Source organism: Phyllostomus hastatus, unplaced genomic scaffold, assembly GCF_019186645.2.
Source record: "Phyllostomus hastatus isolate PE091 unplaced genomic scaffold, TTU_PhHast_1.1 phas_contig_29, whole genome shotgun sequence".
NCBI classification, from domain to species: domain Eukaryota; kingdom Metazoa; phylum Chordata; class Mammalia; order Chiroptera; family Phyllostomidae; genus Phyllostomus; species Phyllostomus hastatus.
The window spans coordinates 38,570,656-38,592,931 of record NW_025333835.1 but is presented as its reverse complement, the minus strand read 5'-3'; the positions used below and the strand labels follow the sequence as shown (position 1 = coordinate 38,592,931).

Sequence of the window (22,276 nt, the reverse complement as noted above, 5' to 3'; positions counted from 1 at the left end):
GCTCCTTCCGTCAGCCCTCAGTTCTTTGGGATTCCCATTAAGATTATGAAAATTAACCAAGCCATTCAGTGGCCATCCACTTCTGGAAGGGGGGATGACTGGTCCAGGTCAGTGGCCACGGTCCCTTTCCTTTCTCTTCCAGGCTGGGGCACAGAAAGCAACTGGGGAATGAGAAAGGTGAGGGGATGCTCCGGGTCACTTCTGAGAGGAGTCTGCCTCATCAGAGAAGACACACACACACATCTACAGAAATCACCTGTTTTCGTGCCTCTGGCCATTATAATGAGGCTTTGGCAGTGGTCTTGTTTCCACAGGGGAGCTGACCTGGGGGAATGCGGACCTGGGACCCTGTGCATACCGTGAGCTTCCCGCTTTCTCACTCTTAGAAGCGCTCTGCTCTCTCTACGCTGGGACTCCTTAAGTGAAATAATGGCTTTCCCTGAACATGGAAGCCTGTTGATTCAGGATGTTCTGTGATCTGCTCCCAAAAGTACCTTAAGTGACACAGTTATTTCAGGCAAGAGTTTTATTTATTGTTTTAAAACTTTTTTTTTATTTTTAGAGAGGGACGGGAGGGAGAAAGAGAGAAAGAGAGAGAGAAACATCAATGTGCGGTTGCTGGGGGCCATGGCCTGCAACCCAGGCACGTGCCCTAACTGGGAATCGAACCTGCGATGCTTTGGTTTACAGCCCATGCTCAATCCACTGAGCCACATCCACCAGGGCTCAGGCAAGAGTTTTAATACCTTGCCTTCTTCAAACTCTCTTATTGAAACTTCTACATAGCAAAGTTTCAAAGTTCTTTCTCTTTTGGCCTCCCTTCTCTGATGAACTCTTTCGCCCCTGCCTTTCTCCTCTCATGTCAGCCCAAAGCACCTCCCGCTTTAGTACCTCAAACAGCCCCCTGCTTTCCTCCTCCTCTCCCTCTGGGCCTTTCAGGATCTGCCTTCTCCTTCATCCTGTTTGCAGTGCTTGACCCACCCAGAATAAAACTTCCACCTTGTCGATTCACCGCCAAGAAGCTGGGATGATGACCTACTTCCTGCTGGATAAAATCTAGGGTTTTCCCGGCCCATCAAAGATCCAGCTCCACTCTCTCTGTTGAATGTCATTTGTCACAGGTTCTTAACAGACCCCTCTCTGTGCTGTCCCACCCTCCACGCACACGGTTCTTCTTCTCATGCATGGAACCTAGCATGGAATGCCTTCTTCTTTGATGCCCCTTTGTCGAACGCTACCCATTCTTTAAGGTTCCTGTCATGGTTAATGTTATGTATCAGTTTGACTGGCCTAAGGGATGCCTAGATGGCTGGTAAAACATTATTTCTGGGTGTGGCTGTGAGGGCACTTCTGGAAGAGATTAGCATTTGATTCAGTCTAACTAGTGACCAATTAAATGGTTAGGCATCATCCAACCCACTGGGGACTCAGATAGAACAAAAGGGCAGAAGGGGAATGCCCTCTGTCTCTTCCTGAGCCCTCGTGTCCATCTTTTCCTGCCTTGGGACGCCAGACAGCCGGGGACTCAAGCCTTGGACTCTGAGGCTTCTACCAGTGCCCCTCCCCACACCCCTTCTCAGGCTCTCTGCCTTGGAGGACTGAACCAACGCCACCACTTTCCTGGGTCTCCAGCTTGCAGATAGTAGATCATGGGACATCTTGGCCCCCATAACCTTGGGAGCCAATTCCTATAATAAATCTCCATGTACACCTACAGCTGGAGACAGACGCAGAAATACTCGTAGACTCCATTGGCTCTGTTTCTCTGGAGCACCCTGATACCTTCCCAATTAAAGTTTACCTCCTACTTTCAGCAAAGTCCTAGAGACCACCGCATTCTGTGATCCTGGTCATTAGAAGTCACCAATAATATTTGGTACTTATGACCTGGAAACAGCATCATTTCAATCTTGGGGAGTGGAGTAACTACTGTATTTTGCCATGTATAATGCATACCCATGTTGTAGGCCCAAACTTTCAGGAAATCTTTCATTGAACATTTTTTAATTCAGTTTTTTAATTACTTATGTTTAGATACCTGTTTTTTGTATTATAAAGGGTATTATTTTGCATATGGATATCGTTATTGCTTTCTAGAATTACACTTACAACACATAAGCATAAATTAAAGCATTAAAAACATTTATATAGATATGAAATTAGTACTACCCATGTATAATGTGCATCCTTATTTTTTCCCTCAAAATTTTGGGCAAAAAAAGTGCCCATTATACACAGGAAAATATGGCAATTAATTTTTCATCTTGGTGAACATTTTTAAGATTGTTTTTTTGCACTGCCACAGAAGAAAAGTGACTTACGTTTCAAAATGGGCACAGCTGATGACAGACATTTCGATAATTCTGCACATTCTGAGAACTAACAATTCACCCACCCTGTTTGGGAAACCCCTTTGTCTCAGCCACGCTGGTATTCTTACATCCTCTGCAGCTTTTATGACACTTAGTGTGGTCTCCACTGCAAAGCACAGTAAACTATGTCAAAGTATTTGCATGGCCTCGTTAACCAAATGGATGTTTCTGGGTCACTTCTCTCTCCCAATCTCTCCTCTCTCTCTCTTTCACATTCACACACACATCAGTCTCCGTACATTGTCAATCACCTAGTAGATGCTCAATATACAACTTTTGATTAATCAATAGTCTTTTGGTAATATCAATTGTACCTCTTAAGTGTTTCTTGAATCCTTCGACTTCATTTCACTTCCACCGTGACCAGCCCAGTCCAAAGCTGACATCGCCTCCTCTCCCTGTATCTGCTTCTGTTCCCTCTGATCCGTACTCTACGGCCCAGCCACAGCAACCTTTCAAGACCATGTCCAGCCCTGACGCAAACACTTTCCCACCAGGTTCTTACTCCTCTAAGCTCAAGGCTGAAGTCATTGCACTGAGTTATAGGGATTTCAGGGCTGATCAAGGAAAGAGGCAGGACCCGGAGGTGCCTGTGGGACCCAAAGAGCTTTACTTGGGTGTCACTTTGACAGACTGCATGTGAGAGCCTGTCCCTCACAGCATGAGCCCTTCCAGGGGTGACAGAGGGGCCACTACCAGGAAGGGAAGCAGTTAAGGGAACTCCCGCGTAGGAGGGGAGAGGGACACTGTTCATCTGGACACTGTTGCTCAGCCTTAGGGTGTGGACGGCAGCCGTGGCTTGGAGCCCTTTAGGGGCCCGGGATTTGTCCTATAAATAGCTAGCAGATGTCGGGTGCAGTTCTGTGGGGCACACAAACAGGAAGGCTCTAAGTGATTAAAAATGTGCTTCTTTGGAACTGTGTTTTAAACAACTAGCTGTGTAAAAAAACATTAGTTTAGCATCCGTAGGCAACACGTACCTACAGTGAAAAGGTACACGCAGGGCCAACACGCACGGGTCCTCTTTGGATCCTGTACATGAGTCATCACTCCAGTGGTCCTCAGACTCTTCTTCTCCAGTGTCTCTCTCATCCTGTTCCCCTTTCACTAGGTGTTCCCCCAGGTTCTGAGATGTGCCTCATGCTTTCAGGGTCTTCTTACCATAGAGGCAATATGTGCGCCCTGAACTCTCCTCTTCCCTCACTGGCTCTGTACTCCTATTTTGGAGCCCGTAGCTCTTCCTCAGAGAGCAGCACATCGCTGACCCCCGCGATGAGCTCAGACGCTCCTGTGAAACGCTCTCCCACTGCCAGGTGCCCGAGTGCTGTGCAGTTACCTCAGCCATCCATGGTGAATGGTGCCCTTATTGCTGCTTCCCTTCCCGGATTAAACTTCCCTGGGGCCCTCTATCCAGCACCTGGCACAGCGGCTTGCATCCAGTAGGTAAACAAGAAATACTTATTGGATGAATGCAAAATAGTTGCTTAAAGGAAATGGAGAATAGGTTATAAAAATAACCAATAACCTGGATATGTGTAAATGTGGGATCGAGTTTCTGTTTTTCTTTGTTACTAACTGGTGCATTTGTTTAAAAATATTTTCCGTCCAGGTTTATTAAAAACTCTTAAACATTTCCATCCAGGTTCATTAGAATTTTTAACCTTTTACCTAAGACTTATCACTATGAAACCCTTTATTTATTAATAGGCCATCGCAGAGAACCAATTATACTTTCAAGTTGTACCATCACTGAAAAATGAATAATACTGAAGAAATCTATGACTGTTTAAAGTCAAATCATGTGCCAGCTAAAGAATTTAACAGAGAAGAAGTTGGTCTATACAGGGATATAAGCACCAAGTATAAATGACAATGAAGCAATGAAGTATTCTGTTTACATTGGCAAGACAACTGTAAGTCACCTTGCTGGCCTTGCTAAAAGTCTTTTGAAAGACGAGAATTAAGGGGAAAATAGTTTTATAATGTTACTTTTGTAAGCTTGAATGTAAGTTAAGATCAAGCTAATGAAATTATTTTATCAACAATTCCTCCACTACAATGTTTAACCTAAATTCCTCTTTCTATACAAATCTAGTGACTGAGTGGTAAGTCACTCTGGCTGAAAAGGACTTAATCATTCTGAGTTTTTTAAGTGTTCATAAAACTCACCTATAATTATAGAAGAAAACTGGTCATGCCCTCACATAAATTATGATGCAATGTTTATATTATAACATTTTAAAGAAAGTAATGCTGTGTATTTTAAATGACTTTTGATAGTGGCCTACATTTCTCTGTAGTTTTAAGCAAAAAAGTACATCAGTCAACTCAAATGAACTCTTGTTCTCAATGATGACGTGCTATCCTCTAATTAAATCACCTAAGATAACTCTGTTGGCAAGGATCATTCTAAAATTAATTCTCAGATCAGGAATTTAACAAGTGGCACTCCTAATAGCCCAGATTTCAGATTGCTTTGATACCTGGAATGTGATTCTTTTAGAAAGCCAGTGACTTGACAAATCATTAAAAAATATATATGTGAATTTCAGCTAACCCATTTATACCTCACACTGTTCTTTGAAATGGTTTTAAAAATATCAGCCAACCAAAGGGCGGACACGGGAATCAGAAATCCGTGCAGCAGGCAGAGAAACGGAAATTAAATAATTCATCCCCGACTGGGACATTTAACGTGTGTGGAAAAGAGTCACCAAACACTGTTTTCCCACGTAGGCGAAGGTGGTATCTGTATGCAAACTGAAGAAAGGTCTGTGTTAATGGCAAACACATTAAGCTGGTTTGCTGGCGGGGGGGCGGGGGGGGAGCAGAGGGAGGGGCTGCAGGTTCCCTGGGAAGCCCACCAAAAGTAAGAAAAGTACTGCTGGACAAAGGCCAGGTACACTGAAGCGTTTCATAGTCTCAGATTTGAAACCACTAAAGAAGGACTAAGAAAGCTTCCAGTATAAGAAAGTGCAGTGTAACCACATGTTCTGTATTGCTTAATTTTAAACTTTCAGATAGCTTTTTAGATTTTTGAGATAAACTCATATCAAAAAGACAGGTAAGAGTTTAATTCTTTATTAATTTTTAAAATTTTTTTCCATTACAGTTTCCATTCAATATTATTTTGTTTTTGTTTCTTTTAAGACTTTATTTATATTAGAGAGGGGAAGGGATGGAGAAAGACAGGGAGAGACACCTCTGCTGCTGTCCCAACGGGGGGCCAGGCGGAAACCCAGGCACATGCCCGGGCCAGGAATTGAACCGGTCAACCTTTCCATTTGCAGGATGATGCTCAGCCAAATGAGCCACAACAGTCAGGGATAATTTGTTTTAGCTCAGCGGTACAACGCAGCAGTTGGACAGTCACATACTTCGGAAAAGGTTTCCCCTGTCACTTCCAGTACCCACCTGGCACCACACATACCTACTCCAACATTACTGTCTGCACCCCTATGCTATACTTGACAATCCACGACTATTTTGTGACTATCAGCCCGCACATCTCAACCCCTTCACCTTTTCTGCCAGTTCCCCAAACCCTCCTCTGCGGCCTCCACCAGTCTGTTTGTTCCCTGTATTTATGAGTCTGTTTGTTTCTGTTTGATACTTTCTTAACATCCAGCTGTAGTCCTCCAATTCTCAAAACACCTGAGACAGGAGAAGGGGCAAAGTGAATGCTGAAAACAGTTATTTATTTATTTGTTCCCCTAACCTGTGGGCAGAAACTTCCCTCCTCCCTCTACCTGGGTGATAGCTCCTGTAGTAAGCTTTGTTGGACTAACCCAATGTTCCAGTAGGCCCGTTATACTGAAAAAAAAAAATTCAGTGCAAGTACTTTAGTTTCCATCTTTCATATAATCACATCTATGCAACTGAAATACAGGGGAAATGCATAATACCTGGACAACTTAGTTTGGGCAGTGTGGTCCATTCCTGAGAACATAGAATCCAAAGTCAAAATGATTTTGAAAACTGTCAGGGGCATCCAAACTTTTGGCGTCTCTGGGCCACACTGGAAGAAGAAGAGTTGTCTTGGGCCGCACATTAAATACAGTGTGACACGTAATCACAAAAAAAGTCACAATGTTTGAAGTAAGTTCATGATTCCGCATTAGGCTACATTCACAGCCATCTTGGGCTACACATGGCCTGCAGGCCACAGGTTGGACACCCCTACTAGATTTTGCAAATAAATAGAAAATATTCAGCACAAACTGTGAGGACATACATATGGTGATTGTAATATCAAGCTATATACAATATTCAATGAGGAAAAAACTGATTTTACCATATTGTCATTCAACAAATACAGAATGGCAGTGGCCACAGTTAAGTCGATGCACCTGAGTGCCTGGTTTTGAATTCCAGCCTCCTCACTTTCTCACAGAGTCAACCTTGGGCAAGTTAATTGTTCAAGTCACCTGTTGCTCAATCTCTCCATCTATAAAATGAGGATAATGATAGGATCTCCTGAGTTATTAAAAGGAGCCGATAAGGCCAAGTTTTAAAAGTAGGTAATGTTTCCAATTAAGTGCTGGGTACGGAGTAATTTCTATGTAACAGACTGTTAAATAAAGTTGCAAGTATAATCGTAAGTCACCATTAGTCCACTACAAAGTAACGCAATAAATGAGTGCAAGAAGGCTCAAAGCATGAGGAGTGGCGCAGTGAGCCTCAAACAACATTTCCTGAATTGTCCAGACTTTCCAGCGGATGCTCTTTTCAGCTATGGAGTTCCATTAGAAGTTCAGAGCCATCAAGATGAGTCGGGTTGGAAAGAAGATAATACTACTGATGCTCAAAGGAAGACTGATGTTTCACACTGACCTTTGATCAGAATAACAGTCCCCACAAAGAAATTGATGACCCACTGCTCAGTATCCTCCCAGAAGACAGAACAAGAGAAAATAAGCAAGCACACGGTGAGGGCTTTTGGCGAGATACCTGAGAACATTCTGATGCCACAAGAATTGCTAAGTATTAGAATAGATGGCTGAGAGGGGCTCCAGAGCCTGCCCCTTTGGGAGGTCTTTCAAACAAGGACAGATAGTGTATGCGAACTGCCTGGGATGCTTTAAAATCAAGGCTGAGTGAAGATTAATAGTGCCAACTGCCCCTGGACAGCCTCCTCCTTCCCAAGCGCTCTCGGAGAGTGTAACTTTATATATTACCCATCACAATCCCTCATCTTTGGAGTTTGAATAACTCCCTTTTTATCTTAAAATAGAAGAGGGCAACACTGTTTCACAATTGCGAGTTCTGAGTAGAACTTCACTAATGTTGTGATGAAACATAATGTCCGTATTACTTTTCCGTTGTTTTACCAGGCAAGCTACCTGCAAATGTCCTTCAATGAGAAACAGATTTCAGGAATCTCAATTCTGAACAGCAGTTCCTTTAAATTCATGTTCCCTGGCAGACAAACGGCATATGCCATTTCTCAAGTGAACCATTAAAAGTCCAAACAAGGCACAAGATGAAAAGGAGTTTGAAGAAAGGATAACCGCCACATACTAGTTAATTATCGTAAATTGTATCAGGAACGAGGGAGGGGGAGGAAGAGTGTGTTCCTTCAATAAAGGGACATATTTCCTAAGTGACAAGTTCCACCGCAATGAGTAGCACTGAGTAAAGTTTATTTTGAAAAATAAATGTATATCCTTAATATACGGTTATCTTACAGTTCATTTCTTTTCCTACCAGGTGTGCCTCTGACTCCAAAGGGATCTGTACCTTGTTGATTTCAAGTCAATAGTACTCTTAGTCCTAGAAAGTGACTTTCAAAAAAGTGCACACGTTTTAGAAATCCATAGCTATTAGCAATCACTGTAATTGTCAAGAGGAAGCCTTGTAGTTAAAAACAGAACCTGTAGTTAAAAGTATACTGAAGGATTTAGTTTAACCTCTGCATATGACCTCAGGAAAGTAAATGATGACCACAGACAGAAATTATTTACACCGAAAACCTTCACCTTATGTTAAGGAGATGGGCATCACGCTAAGCAGGAATTGTAGTCTCCAGAAAGTCCCATTATCCACTAAAGAAGCCTGAAGCAATTTCAAAATACCGAGCAGTTTTACTCTTTTGCATGTCTTATCTAAAATCATGTTGGGAGAAATATCTGTTTAAAAGATACAGATTCAAAAAGCCCAGCTGACAGGAGAAAAAAAGTTCCTAAAAGAAGTCATCCAAACTACAAACCTTTTAAAAGTTGAATTTCCTGAGATTTGGGAAGGGTAAAAAAAAAAGCAAAGCTGATCCTTATCAATTAATTAAAAAGAATGAAATAACAGTAGACAAAAGGGGAAGGGGAGTCGAGAAACTTAAGGAGCTGTAGGGGCAGCGGGTCTCTATTCACTGATTAGCAAATTAAGGAGTCCTGGACCAGAGTAGGAAAGGAGCCTTCTAATGCGACACAGGTTCTGCCTTGGACTCAGCAGAGCCTGGCCGTGTCTGGCTCAGAACTGGAAAACGCTCTCTGTGTATAATCCTCTCGGTTAGCGTGATGTATGGGCTATTTCTAATGCCTACATTCACATAAATATGGTATTTCAGCGTAAGCCAGAACCCTCACTTGTGGAGTTGGTAGATCACCCGTAATAAAATAGCAATTCCACAACGTATCGAAACTGTTATGTGTAGAGATATCTGCAAAATGCTTGTCATCCATCGACTGATTCTTTGGCAAAACGCGGAAAGGCTGGTGGAAATCCAGCCTTTGGACTGGGCCATCTGAGGTCACTGAGGACTTCAGCTTCCAGTTTGAGCAGCCCGCGCCCTCGCAGCATCTCCTGGCCTCCTGGTGCCTCTCTCAGTTCAGTTCTTTCGCAGCCACAGGATTATCTCTCCCCGACACGTTTCATTCACAGAGCCCCAGAGAAGCTGGGACTCGGTTGGAGGTAAGAACCGGAAAACACGCACCCAGGCTGCTGCGCAAGTTCTCGGAGACCAAGTGCTACCCCAACACTGGCACCCAGAGAGCGGGTGGGGGCTCTCAGGCTCTCGATGGAGTAATGCTAGCAGCCGGGCACGCAGGGGACACTGAAACCAATCCACTTCTGAGCCACCCGTGTAAGTTGGGTCGGCTACCAGGAGCCTGCGTACGAGGCCGCGCTCAGGAACCGGCGCTGTGCCGGGAGGCTGGGGTTCCCCCCGCCTCAACCTCAGGAGACGGAAAGCAACCGGGGAAGCACGCCCCAAATCAGAAACAGACAGCCCTTGAACTCCCCAAACTAGCCGGGAACTGCGGAAGTCTGGAGGCCGACTCCTCCGGTGGGCCCCCCCAGCAGCCTCGCTCGCCCCTAGCCGGAGCACCGCGCGTCTGCTTCTCGGTACCGCAGAGAGAGTGGAGCGAGAGGCAAGGGAGCTCTCCGCGTCTCTCCACCGCCCCCGCCGGCGCGAGGGCGGGAGTGGAGAAGGCGCCACTCAGACTGTGGCGCTGGGCAAACTGCGGCCGCAGTTTTTCCAAGTTTGCCCGAGCGAGAGGCGTGGGGTGGGCGCCCCGCTCAGCGATCTGCCCCCGCGCGGCGGCCACCCCCGAGTGTCCCGGGCTCCCCGGCCCGCCCGGCGGGAGCCAACAAGCAAGGGGGCGCAAGGGCGCGAGAGCGGACGGAGGGAGGGAGGGGATGGAGGGCGCTCCCGCGTGTGCACACAATGAGACCGCTGAGACGCACACCTTCCCCCGCGGGAGCAGCCGCAGGAGCATCCGCCGCCCCGCGCGGTGGTGCTGCGTGCAGGGAGACCCGACAGAAAGTGAACACCAACAACTCAGCAAGAGGGGAAGGAGGAGAGCACCGGGCGGCCCGTGGCTTGTGTGGCCGGCGAGGGCTGCAGCCCGCCGGAGACGCGGACCCGCGCTTACCTGCGATCTCCTGGTAGGGGATGTCCGCCAGGCTGAATCCTTTGGCACCGTAAGCCTGGCGGACCTCGCCGCAGCTCCGAGCCTTCACATCCGCCCCGGCCGGGAGAGACAGCAGCAGCCCGGAGAGGGGAAGAATCACAGCCCCGATCCAAGAAGGCATGGTGCAACATGCAAATCCAGCTCGGTAAACCCCAGGGCCCGTGCGCTCTTCACCTTGCCCCTCAAGCCGAAAGCCCGCCAGAGCCAGCGGCGCGCTTCTCGCCGCTGCCCAGCGTCACCCCCTTCCGCCAACCGAGGGGACGAGCAGCGCAGCCCTCTGGACTGCGCTCAGCAAACTTTTATAAGCCAGATGGAGGATGGCAAGCCAACCAGGGCTGGCTGGGAACACAGCCGCCTTGCTCCTCTAGCCCCCCAGGTCGAAAAGGGTGCAATAGAAACGAGAGCGAGGAGGCAGTGTTTCAAAAACCACCATGAGGGTTCAGAGCTGCGATCCGAGTTCCGAGCCGCAGAATCCTAGAGCGCTGCGAGCTCGGCTCGCCGGAGAGTGCAGCGAAGGTGGGAACGCGCGCCGGCTCTCCCGGGAGGGAGGTGGACCGGCGAGCGCGAGTGTGTGTGCGCGCGTGTGTGTCCGTGCGAGCGCGGGGTTCTCGGGGACGTGTCTGCGTGGAGGTATGTGTTGGGGGTATACGGGCTCCAGAGGAAACCTCAGCTTCACACAGACTGAGGGAGCCTGTGAGAGTCCTGCTGAAATAGGAAGAGAGAAATCCTGGAGGCAAGAGGGAAGGAGAAAGGAGGGGAGAGAGAGAAACGTGCTACTCCGTGCACAGCCGAAATTCAGAGGCAGAGTCGAAGGGAAAACCTGGACTGGATCAAGCTCTACTTGGCAGAAGGAAAAAAAGGGGGGGAAACATTCCTGTTTTCTCATTCCCATCACATCCTTCATACTGGTCCCAAACGCTACCTTTAATGACATAAGTAATCAACTTAGAAACGCAGTATTTTAAGTCATTAACTCGTGTTATTAAACTATATTTTTATGGGCGTAAAGGACTGCCATTTCAATTGTTGCTCCTACTGCATGCATGACCTACTGAAACACAAAGCCAGGGTCGAGATAAACGTCCAGGGGGGCCCCTCAGTAGCAAAGCGTGATTCCCACGCTATTTAATTGTCTAATTTCTGGTTTTCTTTGTTCGTTTTTATTTTCTAAGGACAGACGGTTGGTGCTCACATTAGAGACCTGTTTTTAATTTTTGTTTCTGGACCCATTTTAATTTCGAGTACTCCATAATTGTGATCATAAATCCTCACGGTTGGGTTTCTGGTGTGTAGAGGAACTGGAAAGTTAAGAAGGCCAACCAGAACACAGAAGCAACAGAAAACTGAGAGAGCAGAGGTCCAGGGGTTGCATGAAGGAAGATACTGGGACAAGGAGTGAGGTCTCTCTTCCGTCTGCCCAAATGGCCTCCCCTACTAGACTTAACATTGTTTTCCAGGTTAACAGAATCCTCAAGTGGAAAATCAGTCCACTTCTTCCTGTCATGCACTCAAGTTCTGTGAAATGGGATAAAAGGGAAAACTCAGAGTTGGCTAATTTCCAGTGACTTTCTTATGTTAATGAACAGTGAATTCTCCGTGTTACAACCCAAAGTTCCTGCAACCATAAGGTAGATGAACTTAAGACAAAAAAAAAGGTTACTAACTTGTGTGATCACATGTATAATAGATATTAGACCACATATTATTCAGAAGTTGCTACAGGGTAATGTCCAGCTGTATTTATAAAGCTTATTTATAAAGCCACACATGATGATGTGCTTCTGATGATGGATGTTGAGTATGGCCAGAATGACTCATGACATTGAAGTTACTCACTTTTTTTTCACCATTACAGTCATCGTCGTCATCATCATCATCATCATCACATATTAGATTCCTCCCTTCATCTCTTAAATAAAGTTTCTCCTCCAAAAACACTCCATTTTAAGATCCAAACAACAGTCATATTACAGATCTTCTTCTCTTAAAATTTTAGCGGAACTTCTGCCTTCATTATAATTGTGCTAACCGGCAGGCCTTAAGTTTCTAAACTTATTTTCTTTGACACCTGAAATCAAGATAACAAAATCTATTCTAATGTCTCCATAGACAAAGGATAAGATTGGTGGGGTTCAGGATTGCTGTAGCCACTCATTTCTATGATATTTGACACGACTTCTGCCAGTCTTCATTTTCTATCACAGCCAGGTGATCGGCATTATGCAACCCAGAGGAAGTGGTTAAGTACACACATAACTTAGCCTATCCTTTCACACTGGGACTCATAATTTACCCTGCCCCTAGCAGTAAGTAGCAGATAATGCAATAAAAAGGACATTTGAGGTGGAGGAAGACCGGGTAAAACCATAGTGTATGTGGTGTAAACTATTGAAAAATCAATCAATCATTAAGTATTTAATGAGTTTCCAGTGCAAATAGACAGCACGAGGTTATTGCACATGGTTCCCACACTTATAAAATGACCTTAGCATTTGTGGCAAGATGAGTATGTGGAAAACTCGTAACTAAGCATAAATGGATTAGTATACTCCCATCGGAAGGGGAAAACAACTAAGGGTAGGATTGTCAACTCTAAGTAACTTGTTTTACTGGCGCTCTTAACCCCTTCTTAGTCCACTTGTTGGGTAATGCAGCACTGTTTGAAAAAGCACAATGACACATTCCAGCTAAGGGCAGGCGCAGACCCTAAAGGTGGTATTGGGATAAGCACTGAATGTCATAGAAGTTCATGGACGAATCCTGACTAGAAAGAAGGGGGCTTGCATTAAGGGGAAGCTGGCATTTAGTGTAGATAGGAAGAAAGGTTATTAAAGGAGTTGGATCTCAGGAGTCATGTGTACATTGTATGCGGTAGGATAAAAGTTAGAACATGGAAGAACATCAAACCAGAGGAGACAAGCAAAGAGACACAAGGGAGAGGTAAATAGGAGAAGCACACAGAACTCGGCCACAATGGGAGAGGTTCTAGGTGATTGAGACCAGAATAAGAGGAGAGTGAAAGGAAAGAAGGTGAAGACCAATTTTATTACAGAAAGGATCAGCATGATTTGGGCGTCGCTTCAATACACACACACATACCCCACCCAAAAATTATAAAAAAACTCATTTTAAATGGTGAGCCTCATTGGGAAAATAGAGTATGTTTACTAGGGCAATAACAACTCTTGTTTATGCAGAACGTTCACATTCCAGCTGTTTTCCACAGCAGCCTCTTCTGGGCAGAAGATGAGTGGAACCTCAGAGACTGTGAGTCGTAGAAAAGGACCGAGTCTTCGGGGGCAGCCACCGTTGAGGGCAAAGCAGGGCTGCTGCAGCCTTCGCCTGCTTCCCGGCCACTAGCTCTTCCTCCTTGTTCCCCCAAGATGCATTGTGTTTGGGGATCACCTACTTCCCAGTCACTAGCTCTTCCTCCTTGTTCCCCCAAGACACATTGTGTTCAGGGAGCATTTTACCAACACCAGGGGTGAAACACCACTGGTCTAGAACAGTTACGGCATTTCTCTTTCTTTGTCCTTTAAACAGTGTAGGGTGGGCATAAGGCCCTTCTAGCCAATAAGATGTACAAGGAAGATTTCTGAGAAAAATACTTCGTTGAAGGCAAAGGAGCAGAAAGGTCTTTGAGTCTCAGCCTTCTGCCTCCTCACAGCTACTGTATCTGGGCATCTCGTGACTGGCCAGCACATGAGAGATCACTAACAAAGAAGGACAGAACATTAGGATGGAACATAAGTACATAGGTTCTTGATTTCCTATTTGAGTCATCAAGCCAGCCCTGGGACCACCAACCTCTAGACTTTTTGTTAAATATTCCATAAAATGCCCTATAATTTATGGCACTGTCAGTTGGTTATTCTGCTTACCAGTGAAAGCAGTGCAAATAGCAAACCAAAGAACCAGTGCGAGTGAAGGCAAGAGACGGGGGGCTCACGGCAAATGTGAAAAAGGGAACAGAGTTGGGGAGCATCATAGAATCCAAGTCAGGAGAAGACTTGCAAGCACAAAACAAATTCCAGCAGACATCAAGAATGAGAAAGATGGACAAATGGTACGTGCATGACGATACAGAGGCCTATTGGAAACTTACTGGATAGATTTTAGTGAAGTAGTGGAGTGAATGTCAGACCGCATGGAATTGTATGTGCAGAGGGTGGGGAGAATATGGAAACTCGGGTATGAGTGATTACCATGCGGTACCTCTCTGTGGAAGGGGGAGGGGGTCATCATGAAATGCTTTCCAGAAGCTTCCGAAACTGCCGGGAAGAATGAGAGACTAGACACAGAAAAAGACTGAAATTCCATGCAATCTTATCTGGTAGGTTGATTTTGAATATTTCTCTTTTTTATCTGTATCTTATAATTTTTCTATAGTAAATGTGAGTTCATTTTTAGTGGGAGAGTTATTATTTTACAGTGAGTACCTACCTCACACTTACAGTGAAGGCACATGTTCATTTTGTCATGTTTTATAAAGTAAAAAGACTTCACCATTTCCTCATATATGTAAAGCAAATGAGTGTTAATACTTTTTTAAAAGATTTTATTTATTTATTTTTAGAGAGGGAAGGGAGGGAGAGAGAAAGGGAGGGGGGGAGAGAGAGAGAGAGAGAGAGAGAGAGAGAGAGAGAGACATCAATGTGCAGTTCCTGGGGGCCATGGCCTGCAACCTAGGCATGTGCTCTGACGGGGAATCGAACCTGAGATGCCTGGTTCACAGCCTGCGTTCAATCCACTGAGCTATGCCAGCCAGGGCAAGTATTAATACTTTTATCAACAAGATAATAAATTTATGGTATGGATTTTTTTTTATTTTTTAGACCTTGAATTTAAACAAAAGAAAACTACAGAATTTGCTATTCTTTTGCTCAGTTCTATCAGTGTGTGAATGAGAGACTGGATGCATTTCAAGGATTCTTTTTCCTTCCTGTGTTTAGCTCAAGGAGGACAAATAAGCTCAAATGAAATCTTATGAAAACAAGAGAATGGACTTCAAGTGTCTATTCCATATCTCAGCTTGGCACAAATCAAAATCGCTTAGTTAACCTGCCTCTCAAAGCACAGGACCTGTAATGAAAAAGCTGTCAAAAATTTAACAACAGAAGCTCCACCAGGTGCCTGGTTAATGGGAAGGTTGCTTAGTTGCAGAAAAAGAAAAGGTAAACTTAAATGAAGAATAGCCAGAATTGGTGAAAATAATGTTTTATTCTTCTTATCAAGGTTTATAGCCAACCAAATCCTAATACAATAGTCCATTTAACATTTGTGGAGCCTTAAGAGTATACTTAGCACTACTATAAGCCAATTAAAATTATGTCTTTAGGCCAGCAGAGAACCAGCTGAGTTACTTAAGCCCTCTTGGGAGAAGCCAGCCATCGAGAGACATATTCTTGTCCTGTCCTATTCTCCCAAGACTCTGGAGCCAGAAGAATCACGGGATCAGCCTACTCAGAGTTTGGTCTCATAGTTATGTCAGGTTTAGCCAAGAGAATCGAAAGACCTCTTAATTATTTAATTATATTCAGTTATCACATATGCCACAAAGTTAGGCAATGGAAGCATTTCATGTGTTATTAAGCACTACTTATATTTACTTGAACTATCACTAATGGTCATTAAGAAAGCATAAGTAAAATATATGTTGTGATATTTAACAATGATTTAAAATGCCATTTTAATTTTTTCATATTTATTAGTGAGCCAGAAACCTCCTCTCCACTGATTCTGAGTTTCATGTCTAGAAATACACATTGGGTTATTGAGAACATTTAAGTATCAAGTGACAAAATATTTACGTACTTTCAAAATTGGTGTTAAGAACGCTCCTAGACCTGGGGTCAATCTTGGCAAATGGAATACCATATGCTGAGCATCATTTTATACTATTATTAGAAAAGCTTATTATACTTAAGGAAGAGAGGTCCGTTTTGACTTTATGGCTCACGTTATTAATAGTTACCTTCAACAATGTCATTATTTAAAGCCCACGTGTTTTGAAGTGCTTCCAAATCAGATATGTACACGAAAAAGAGTAGCACAAATGAAAATCCTATCACAGATTAATAAACTCGCATTTCTGTAGTTCATAAAAGATCATTTAACCTTGTCTTACTGTTATGAATACAGATATTAATGTTATGAGGGATGGCTCTGTAGCTAGGCAGTCATTTGGAATACCTAGATTATTGGAACCACACGTCTTGGCAGTCATTACTCTGGTCCGCTGGCTTCCCTGAGAAATGAATGGAGCCGTGCGCAGCTCTCAGATCATCTGGCACCGCGAACAATGCCATTCCTTAAGGCAAGTCGGGGACAGCCCAGGCTCCCTTGGCAGGGAAGGAGCGCTCTTCATGTGTCGCTGACTTTGATCAATGACATTCCTTAACTCTCTTCATTAAGATGATCTCTCAGATTTTCTAAGCCCTGGGTTAATTAATTATCATAACTTATTTCAACATTAAATACATAGTACAATGGGCTTGGTTTTCTGGAAAAAAGTGATGACAAACCCATAAAATATTACTGTTATTAAGAAATTTACTACATATAGGTCTGTGCTCTTTTAACTTCAGCTTAGAAGGACCCTGCTCTGAAGGGGCAGTAAAATAACTTTGATTAATTTTTTTTTTAAACCTGATGTTTCTTCTTAAGAGGCAGACAAAACAAACAAGAAGTTACCTAGGTAAATTGCAAAAAAAAATTGTTTGAGTGATTAGAATCAAAAGAAACTCAAAGAAAATTCAGAGGACATTAATTTGATTCCAACTTGCTAGATGGAACTTTGACATGAAATTACTTTTATTAGTGGGAGGCAATCTGAATATTCTAAAATTCAATAATCCACATATTCTAAACTTTTAATTTGGGTACTTTCCTAAAAACTTCAAAATATAATGATTAAATTCATGCAATTTTATTGTAAGTTAGCATAGATCCTAGCAAGGAAAAGAAGAAGTGAATATTTTAAATTAATTCGGCTTCATCCACTGGTACGCAGAAGTCAATGAAACATCTTTGCTGAGTATTACACCTTAAAGCAATATTATTTTTTCTATGCAAGACTGATGAAGGAGGTTAGAGGCAACATTCTCGAGGCCAAGGGCATGAGTTAGCTTTTCTCTGTTCAGTGGATACAGTCACACACATCCCAGCTAGACACATCCAAAGGTAATTAGCTGTAAGAAAGAGGGTAGGAGAGGAGAGCCAGGTTGTACTAATATATAACTGTGCAAACTCCAACTCAGAGTCCTCATGGAATCAGACAAATAGAGTCAGCCCAGTTACACACCAATAACGTCATTGACAAATTTTACTTTATCCTTTGACGAAGGTTATGATGACATCACTTAATAATTACATTTGAAAGGCAGGATGATTCCTAAAACTACATCACTGGTTATTTTATGGTGAATATCATCTCTTAGGTGAGCTACAAGGATAATGTCATATAGCTCTTCAAACTCTGCTGTTCCCTTTCATGGATATCAGAAGTACAAAGAAAATCTGCTTCCTCGACTTTGTCATTACTACGAATAGTAAGTACAAGAAATTAGTAATGAAATGTGTTCCCTACTAAGTCAGGAAAACAGTTCCTCAATGTGGCCAGACAAGTCCTATAATGTATTCTCCGTCGATGTCAATATTTTCCGTTAAGGTTTTATGCGTGAGTGTTTTTTAGTTTTGGTTCCTCAGAGTGTTCACGAATGTATTCTCGTGTCCCACGCAGAAGAAAGTTTCTTAACCAGTCTCTAGCCACGCTCCACCCAACTGTGTCGCAGTTTTAAACAATCGGCAAACACGAAGGAAAGAGCGATAAACCATTAGGCTTACAGCCTCCACAGCGAATACAAACCAGCACTAATTTTTAAATCTACGGTTAAGAAACTAGCACAAACCTTGACCTAAGCTCATTTATTGGTCAGTCAAAACCGAAACAAACTTACTCCCGCTGAATTTAAACAAAACATGTTTGACCAACATCCTCCAGTTTTTATTAGCCACGAAAAAGTAGAATACATTTAATTTCATATAAAACATTATTTTTTTCCTTGAACAATAGGGTCTTATTTGTCTTCATAGCCTGAATTCACTTCCCAGCAGTGATTTCTACACTTGCCTCTATATTAACTTCGCACCTTTTATTACATTTCAGGGGGAAATAATTAAATGTTTGTGCCGAAGTAAATCGAGTGCATTTTTTAAGGTACCTGGAGAAAAGAAAAAGTCTATGCTTGGAAGCTGGAAGTTCCACCCACTAACGATTTGTTTCCAGGGAGGCGTCTCAAGCCAGCGGAGAAGCAGGCAGCAGCCCGCGCCCCCAGTTTTCTCAGGTTCGCTCGCCATCCGAGCCAATCAATGTCGAGAACATTACTAAGCAATCCGGCGCTGTTTGCTTTTAATTGGTAAACTATCTTCCAAAAATAACATCTTCGGGCTTCACAACACCCTAGTCATGGAGCCATTAAAGAATGAAGGCCTGTACTGTAAGGGAGGACTGGTATGAATAATGAATAGGGCTCTATTTTCCTGGGAAACAAACCCGTCCGGGCATGCTGGTGGTAACGAACAGCATTGTGAGTGTGCTGCGCGGCCTGGAAGGGCGCTACATCTGCTCTGACTTCCACCTTAATTGAGGTAGATACCTGGTTTTAAAACCCCACGAAGGGTCAAACAGCGTAATTTTAAACGTGTGGCGTGCTGCCTGGCTGGCATGTTGCTTTTACAAATGTAAAGTGATGATGTGGTGCAACAATTGAAGAGATGAAGAGTCGTGTTCCAGTCTCTGAGGGGCAGGGCTGGCTCTCACAAGTTTCAAAGGAAAGGAAAAGAGCATTTGAATACAGCATTTAAGAAATGAGAATTTCATCTTGATGTTAAACTTCATGAAAACATGGTTGAACCAGGATTCTCTTGGGCACTCATAAAAAAATATAGTGTGTGCTGTGCAAAGTATAGCCCAATTTAGATATTTGTGCGAGGGTATCTTACAAAATAACTAATGACCAGTAAGATCTAAGATTTTAAAATGATAATGACCTTGCAATGTGTTTAAACCTATTTGGCTTCTCCTTTAGAAAGATCATGAAAGAGCTTAATGTATTTTGTAAATTACTTCCATAATGATTTCACTTACAAAGAATATAATTTGCTAGTCTATTTTCATAATGAATGAGAGCTTAATGAATCACACATACTTCACCATTCAACAGAAACATGGAGCATCCTAGCATTGAATTGAAACATTCATTATAAGAAGTCTTTGGACCTTGGCAAGAAGATTTCCAAAGATTGTTTTTATTTTTTTATTGGTGGGGGAGCAGGGGAAGCATGTTCCTGTTCAAGCTGACTTGAAGAATTTGTTAACCATCGTGTGAAATTATTGTTCATTGCAATTGGTAGCAGCTCAGATGGAAATGTTTATATTTGTGTAATGGTTATGAATTTTCAGACCGTGAATTCAGGTGTAAGAAATAGAACTCCCCGTATTGTCCTATGGTGGAACTGAATTTCTATTTTGTCTCTCTTCTGCTCACCAGCAGAAAATACAATCTTGCCAATTCAAGGTAAATTGAGTTGCATAAGGATTTTCTCAGACCTGTCTCCCTTCCTAGGGAGGGTTCCCTGTCCTCCGCATGGAGATGGTGAGACAGTCACGCATTGGTGAAACCGTCGTGTGGTGGTGGTTCTCTGAGACATAAATAGAGCTCTTCCCAGTTCCTGACTGCATGGTCCATCCTAGGCCGTGTAACTTCTTTTGTCCCCGAGAATCCTGCACATTCACCAGTGGGCTGGGCGGACTACCGCAACGGGAGCTTTTGTTCTCTCCACTTATCTCTGCCCTTTGTCATTGGCACAAGGAAGGTTGGGCTACCCACCTGCACGTTGCTGCAGTCCACTCACTCTGCCTCTGCATCCTTCCTGCATGGGCTTCATGGCTCCCATCCTATTGCAGTACAAGGGATCACAGGCAGAAAGGAGGCAGACTTCAGCATCTCCAGATACAGGGGGACGACGCCACCTTCCACCCCTGGAGACCCTATTCTTAGCCAGGCTTCAGCCCACAGAGTGGACACAGGGAAACTTCCACCTCTATTAGCTTCCCTCAGTTTTCTCTCTTCCCTCAGCGTTTTTACGTAGAATGGGATGAGAAAATGACTCTTGCCTCATGTGTTTCATATTCTGTCTAATGAATCTAATTTTTTGCTCACAGCCTAAATGACAGAGCTTGCTTCCTTTAGAATTAGGCTCCTTGGAGCTCAAAAGCACTCCTTCCTCATTCAGAATACATTTTAGCTCTTACAAAGCAGACGCTCTGCCTGTCAAGACTCCTGGCTCTGCATGAAGTGTAAGAGTCTTCTTAGAAACTTAAAAAATGAGAATTGACTTGTTTGTTATCTCAACTGACAATGTACAGTAGTCCCTCCTTATCCACGGTTTGGCTTTCCACCATCAACTGTGGTCCGAAAATACTAAATGGAAAATTCCAGAAATAAACAAGTCATAAGTTTAACTGGCCTGCTGCTCTGAATAGTGTGATGAAATGAACCACCTGGCTCTGTCCCGCCTGCCCAGGATGTGAATCATCCTTTTGTTCAGGGCACCCGTGTGGGCTGGGCTGCGGCTAAGCCACTTAGTAGCTATCTCTGTTATCAGATGGACTGTCACTGTATTGCACCCCGTGCTTGTGTTCGCCTTGTTTTACTTAATGTCTCCAAAGCATGAGAATAATGATACTGGCTGTTTGGATATACCGAAGAGAGACCGTAAGTGCTTCCTTTAAGTGAAAAGGTGTGTGTGTGTATATATATGTATGTATGTATGTATGTATGTATAGGAAAAGACAAAGTATAGGGGATTCTGGATTATCTGCAGCTTCAGGCATCCCCTGAGGGTCTGGGAACATATTCCCCTCTAAAAGGGAGGGTCACCGTATACAGTGACGAAGTGGGTAGAAGGTGTCAGGACAACAAGATCTACTAGGGGACAAAAAACATTAGTTGATTTCTTACATTTCTAAATGGTTGTGCTATATGTCACAAAGTAACATGGACCAAAGTTTTGAAGAAAATGGTGGCTTATATTTATAAGATTTTAAACAACTTGAAAGTGCTTTCCTATAAATGTCTCCTCTGCCCGTCTGCAGGAACGCAAGCCCTGTAAGCAACGACGGAGAGTACCGAGCTACAGTAATGAACCAAGGCTGGTGGACTCAGCCTGTGAGCAGCTCAAGTCAAGCCTGCCAGGGAAGCTCAAGCCACCCTGGTGAGTTACGTAGAGCCAGGCAGGAAAAGCAGAAGGCATATTTTCTTACTAGAGATTAGAATATTGAGTTTATCTTGTGCAGTAGTTACTCTGATTCCCACCAAATACAAATCACTCTGAGTCACTCACTAAAGGTAGTTTTCTGCTCATCCCCACCCCCAGCTTCTAGGGGAGCCCCAGAGCCCTAAGATAGTATTTAAGGAGCCCACTAAAGGATTCAGATCATCCAATTCCATCTAGGTTGGGGGCTGGGGGTTGGAGGGGAGGGCACCGTTTTCCCATACACCAATGCTCTGGACACCTCTGGGAAGCTTACAATTCACCTCAATTCTAACACTGTCTACAGGAAGATAGTGTCAGATCCCTCAGGTTCAAAGCCAAGTCCCACAGGGTTAAGAGCCAGGTCCCACAAGACGGCTCCTCCCTTCAAATGTCCATCTCAAACCCACGTTGTCGCCTGTGACTCTGACTGACTACGGATTGGTGACTACAGATTGGAGGTCCCCACGGTGCCCTCCTTGCTCATAGAACTCAACAAACCCTTTCACTCACTGAATTACCAGTTTTTGTACAAATGATATTGAAGGATATGAATCAATAGCTGGGTGAAGAGACACGTAGGGTAAGGTAGGGGAAACGCATAGAGCCCCTGTGCTTTCTCCAAGGGCACTGCTCACCCCGACCCCTGCGTGTTCACTAACCTGGAAGCTCTCCGAACCC

At 43.9% G+C, this 22,276-nt stretch overlaps 1 protein-coding gene across 1 annotated transcript in view; it reads right to left on the bottom strand.

Annotated features, from left to right (window-relative positions):
* GPC6 (glypican 6) overlaps positions 1–11,044 on the bottom strand; it is a 1,006,549-nt gene extending 995,505 nt beyond the window's left edge. Inside the window, exon 1 of the mRNA XM_045839077.1 lies at positions 10,241–11,044. Within this exon, the coding sequence (XP_045695033.1) occupies positions 10,241–10,400 (160 nt within the window). The 5' untranslated portion in view covers positions 10,401–11,044. The remainder of the gene's footprint in view (positions 1–10,240) is intronic.
* Positions 11,045–22,276: the final 11,232 nt, after the last annotated feature.